This window comes from Protobothrops mucrosquamatus, unplaced genomic scaffold, assembly GCF_001527695.2.
Source record: "Protobothrops mucrosquamatus isolate PMUCROS unplaced genomic scaffold, P.Mucros_1.0 scaffold873, whole genome shotgun sequence".
Classification (NCBI taxonomy): Eukaryota; Metazoa; Chordata; class Lepidosauria; order Squamata; family Viperidae; genus Protobothrops; species Protobothrops mucrosquamatus.
Window position 1 is genome coordinate 54,395 of NW_015387127.1, and position 6,023 is coordinate 60,417.

At 39.8% G+C, this 6,023-nt stretch overlaps 1 protein-coding gene across 1 annotated transcript in view; it reads left to right on the top strand.

The window, feature by feature from the left end:
• Positions 1-1,853: 1,853 nt before the first annotated feature.
• Positions 1,854-6,023, top strand: part of ABCA3 (ATP binding cassette subfamily A member 3) — a 48,123-nt gene continuing 43,953 nt past the window's right edge. Inside the window, exons 1-2 of the mRNA XM_015819188.1 lie at positions 1,854-1,907; positions 3,975-3,999. Coding sequence (XP_015674674.1) covers positions 1,854-1,907; positions 3,975-3,999 — 79 coding nt within the window. The remainder of the gene's footprint in view (positions 1,908-3,974; positions 4,000-6,023) is intronic.

Consider the following 6,023-nt stretch of genomic DNA (forward strand, 5'->3'; position numbering starts at 1 on the left):
TGAAAGTACTATATGCCGTGTTCTCTACTAGAACAAATATATCTTACGGTGAAAGGGACACATTATGTGCTTTGCCCAAAACAACTGGATAGAAAGAGAAAATTGATTTCTGCTTCTTTTTGTGTGTATCAAATCCACGACTTAAAATTGTATTTCTAATATTTATATAGTTTTAAAAGAAATAGGAAATTAGGGGGAAAAATAATGCTGGATTTGCACAACACACAATAATGAGCTAATTTTTTTCCCATGAGCAGCTGCATTTCATTTATTCTTCTTTTTATGCTGGACTGTGACCGTAACGTGGGTTTGATTTGATTTTTTTTTTTCACTTTCCAAAGCTATTGTTATAATAAATTTAATCACAATAGGTTGCTGGTCCAAGTGGGCTCAAAATCTCAACTTTTTCTTTTAGTTATGGAATAATTGTTTATATATATATATAATACAAAGTTGGGATACAACCCTTGTTTAATCTTAAATCATAAGAAAAAGGCTATAGTACACTACCAAAAATTACAATTTGCCCATCAAATTTCAGCAGGATGGTCCAAGTTGCTCATTTGTCTATGTCAAAAAAATTGGTGCCACCTCCATGATAAATCTTGGTTTATGGGCTCAGAACAGGCGGGCTTGCCCAACATCTTAAATCAAAATCAAACTAACTACAATGACTTCATACAATATGCACTTACCACTGCAAAGTTCTGCTTCATCACTGAAGTTCAACTGAATAGAGCAGCTAGATGTCTCCTTAGAAATTTGGGGCTTCCCACCATCACTTGTCATTTCCCTAGTTGGATTCAGCCATTGGGACATGAAGCCTAAAACATCTGGACTACATTGTCCATAGATTAGAAGTTTCCAAATATGAATCTCCTTTAATGAAATCGGTGGTTATGCACATCATCTTTAGCTATAAGATTATTCATTCCCTCATTTTGCCCAAGGATGTTCTATGTGGCACTTGAAGGGGATCCAGAAAACATCTTTACATCTCCTGATGGATGGACAGATTAGGTAGGTAGGTAGGTAGGTAGGTAGGTAGGTAGGTAGATAGATAGATAGATAGATAGATAGATAGATAGATATAGATAGATACAGTAGATAGATAGATAGATAGATAGATAGATAGATAGATAGATAGATAGATAGATAGATAGATAGATAGATAGATAGATAGATGATGGATGGGTGGATGGATGGATGGATGGATGAATAGATAGATAGATAGATAGATAGATAGATAGATAGATTCTATCTATCTATCTACTGCCTACCCACCGACCTATCTATCTATTTACTACCTACCTACTTATCTATCTATCGATCTACTGTCTATTATCTATCTATCTATCTATCTATCTATCTATCTATCTATCTATCTATCTATCTATCTATCTATCTATCTATCTATCTACTGTCTACCTACCCACCGACCTATCTATTTATTACTGATGATGGATGGATGGATGGATGAATGGATGGATGGATGGATGGATGGATGAATAGATAGACAGATAGATAGATAGATAGATAGATAGATAGATAGATAGATAGATAGATAGATAGATAGATAGATATTGATTCTTATATGATGTAACATACATGGACATACCAACTTGTGTAATATATAGATATTCTGTCTTTGTGAACCACTAGTTTATATTTTACAGGGTTTTTTTTGCTCCAGGACAACAGTATGGTTGTTAACAAATAGGGTTGATATCCAAATTATCCCTCCATTAAATGGCTCTTTGATGGTGGATTTGCTTTGCATTTTTATCTTATGGCTCCAATATTGCTTTTCCACAGAATTAGAGAACGTTGGTCCTCCCGTTCCAAGTGAAAAGATGGTTGTGTTACGGCAGTTTGGGCTTCTTCTCTGGAAGAATTACATCTTGCAGGTGAGTTGGTCAGAGACCATGAAGAAATGACAGGAAGGATATCCATAAAAATGAAAGGGTAGACGCTAAAGCTTGTTGCAAGCCAGTCTTCTTGAATGTCCTCCAGATAGGCTGGATTTCAGTTCTGTTCATCCACAGCTTGAGGATTATGGGGATTGAAGTCCAACACATCTGAAGAAGAAGACATCAAAATCAGGACGTCTGCTTGAAACATGCCTTCATTTTTGATCCTGGCTTTTGTAAGGTTTTCCACCTAGCCTCACAAACTCCTCTGGGCTACTCAGGAATTTCAAAGAGCCAAAAGAAACTCCTGAGCTGAGGTTTCAGCAAAGAAAGCAACTTTATTTTGGCCAAGACAGAGTTGGGTAGCCTTCTCCCTCTTCGTGGCTGCTTAGAGCAGACATGTCAAACACAAGGCCCGGGGGCCAGATGCGGCCCGCGAAGTGGTTTCATGTGGCCCGCGAAGCCGTCCTGGAAACAGTGAGGGAACGGCCCCCTCTGCCTTGGCCCTGGCCCAGGCCGGCCGGGAGCCAATGTACAATTTTGTGGTGGCCATCTACGCTGAAAGGCATTCAGTCTTAGCTCCAAAGGCCATCTGGAAACAGCGAGGAACCAGCCCCTGCCACGTTGGCCCTGTCCCCTGGGTGCATGCTGGGGAGGTGTCACCCTTTGTGAGGAATGAAGACATGGACCATGCCTTGGCACTTGCCGCGGTCCCACCCCCTTCTGCCAGAGACCCTCAGATCTGTCCCACTCCTGCCCAGGCCCCCACAGGCACCCTTGACGCGAACGATGTAGAGCTGGCCATGCCCAACCAGTAGGCCACACCCACTCCATCCACGCCCACCCAGTAGGCCGCACCCACCTTGGCCACACATCCCCGGCCCCCCAAGGGCAACCGCAATGCTAATGCGGCCCTCAATGAAATTGAGTTTGACACCCCTGGCTTAGAGGGACAAAGGCACACCCAGAAGAGACTTCTTCCACTTTTGATACCTTTTCAGAAACAAAGAGATTCAAGTCTCTGTACCAGGAGCAAGGAAGCACAGAAAAACAAAATCCAAGGTGATGAATTATACACATCAATCCAGGCTAACTCACCTTCCCCCTCTCTATTTCTTGGACCACTGAATCTTATACCTTGCTCCTTTGATGTAAACAATCTCCTGTATATTTAGTATGAGACATTCACTTTCTCAATATACATGAAACACGTGCTTCTATCTATAAGGCTCCTTGCATATAAAAAAATATATATAAAACGGCTACAAAATAACACTACTAATATCAAGCTCAAGCATAATGAAATCATAAGCACAATAAGGTCCCTTCGCTTCTATGCCACACAAGATGTTTTAGCTATGGATTGCTGAATAAACGATTGGATTTGCCCAGGGTTCTAGCCGTAAACCATAGTTCCAAACCATAGTGCTGGTTTTACTCAACCTGCTAAACCTAACAAGCCTATATTATGGCAGAGCAGTTTGAGGGCTCTTGTAGCCCTAGGAATCTTGGTTTGCCTCCAACAACTATCATTATATTGCAAAGTTTAATGCAGCAGATGGTGAAAATTGTTGTCAGCTTAATTATGCTGATATTAATGTAATATTTTTTTCCTTGATTCGTTCCCAAAACCATTGAGAAAGCTAGCTACTACCTCTCTTTCTCACCTCCCTTACTTAACCCAAGATAAAAATCTTACAACTGATTACAAGCATTGCATCAATTAACAATTGTAGTGTGCTAAAACCCTATTGTGTCTGCATCTGTATAACCAACCTATCGTCCCCACCCTTCTCATTCCAGTTTATATTCTAAAGCAGGGGTCTCCAAACTGGGCAACTTTTAGATGTGTGGACTTCAACTCCCAGAATTCCCCAGCCAGCATGTTAGCATGGCTGGTTGAGGAATTCTGGAAGTTGAAGTCCACACATCTTAACAGTTGCCAAATTTGGAGACTTCTGTTCTAAGGCAAATGATGGGAAATGCAGCGCAGGAAAGCTGATGCTCCTTAATAAAATTTATAATTTGCATATTGGACTCTTGATTTCTTTTCTGTTATCATAGACAGAACTCTTCTCCTACAGCAGTGGTGGCGAACCTATGGCACAGGTGCCAGAGGCGGCACTCAGAGCCCTCTCTGTAGGCACGCGTGCCGTCGCCCCAGTCCTAGGCCTTCAGCTGGGTTTTATAAAACCTTTTCGCTTTAGGCCTCTGCCACCCTGTGCAAAAAAAAAAAAAGGTTCAATCAATCAGTCAATTTCACCTTCTCGCGGGAAAAAAAAGATCTTGCAAAGTTGGAATTGATTGATTGAACTTTTTAGTCCCAGCCAGTCTGCCATTACCACAACAGCCACGCCCACCCAATGGGCCACACCCAGCCAATGGGCCACACCCACCTGGCACCCGACGATGCATAAGTGGGTTTTGGGTTGCAATTTGGGCACTCGGTCTCTAAAAGGTTCGCCATCATTGTCCTACAGTATCCAAAATTCAGATTGGTCTTTGCACAAAGTCCTACTATTTCAGTTTTACAGGCTCTCTTAAATAGAACAGGCCTTTAGAGGCATGGGCAGAATTTATTGTAATTTATAACCCTATTTATCATTCAAATTATGCTTACTGCTGTGCCTGGTATTTCTAGTCTGTCTAGCGTCTTAGAGACTATGATTTGTAGTTTTTAAAAGGAAGCCAAGATGCTGAGTTCTTTACAAGTAAATCATGAAAGGTTGAAAAATTCCAAGCTTGTAAAAATGCCAGGGTGTCCGTATTGCTTTTTTATCCTCTTTTTTCTTTTCTTAAAATGCTTAATAAAAGTATACTAAAAAATTAAACCAGGCAGGATGCAAAGGCTACTGCAGTTGATCCAATATCCATTACTACTCAAAACTGTGGAGGAAGAAGCATTGTTAACTTGGCATCTAACAGACTGTAGCAGCAATAAACCGGACCTTTAGCAATCCATAGTTAAATATCTGCCAGTCAACCGTGTCCACCCCCATATTCAAAGCTCCATTCAATGTTCCATGCGCCATCGCTCAGCCCACAGGAACATTTTTGCGTGGGGCGGACCCTTTGCTTTTATAGAATGACATTATCTTTTTTTTTAAACAAATTTTATTGGTTTTTTAGTTTCTTAAAGCAACATATTCAGGACACACCATGGTGCTGGGATAACCAAACATCCTAAAACAAGACATATATACATAATACAATCAATGCATCAAGTATTCCCTCTCTTTTTCTCTCAAATAGCATAGTATATTTAAAATATCCAATGCTAGCTTAAATTTATTCAATCTGAACCTGTTTTTAAGCTTCATTAATTTACAATACCATGATCAAATTAACTTTAAATAAAAACATTTTCAATTCAGATCTCCCTTCCACATATGTTCTACTTTCTTAATTTTATCAAAATCTTATTTACTTCTTCTTCCATTAATCTCCCTTATTTGGAGTAAGATATTCATCTATCCTGTACCTATCAAATCCATCAATTAATCAATCTCTTCAAGCTAAAAAAATAATATCATACCTTAAATCATGTCATTCCATTAAACAGAATTCAAGTCTCCAGTTAATTATCATGACTAATAACGTCCATATCGTCAAAAAAATCATATCATCTTATTAAATTTCAATTGACTAGTAATTCACTTCAAATCTGGAACATCTCTTCAGTTTTCGAGAACGACATTATCTTGAAAAAAAGGGCTGGTTTGCATTGCAACAAAACTTTGGAATTTTTGCAAGTGTTTTGATATCCTCCTGAATGATTCGTTGAGCTACGTAGGATTGGTGATCCTCCCATCGACCTGTGTTTATGCTTGGGGAATTACAGTTCTAACATTGAAACTGCCTCCCAACAGAGTCATTCTGTATCTCTAGATCATTTGCAACGACTGGTGCCTCCGTTCTGTAAATCTCCAGCAGAGATAGTTTCCTGGTTTCACTGCCTAGGGTTATTATTGTCCCAAAGGTGCTTTTTCAGGAAGCAACTGGACTTTCCTGTTTTTCTTTGAAGACGTTTCACTTCTCATCCAAGAGTGGTGGGGAATGGAAGGATTTATATTCCTTGCAGACCGCTGGTCATTTGCATTCTTTCAGAGAGCC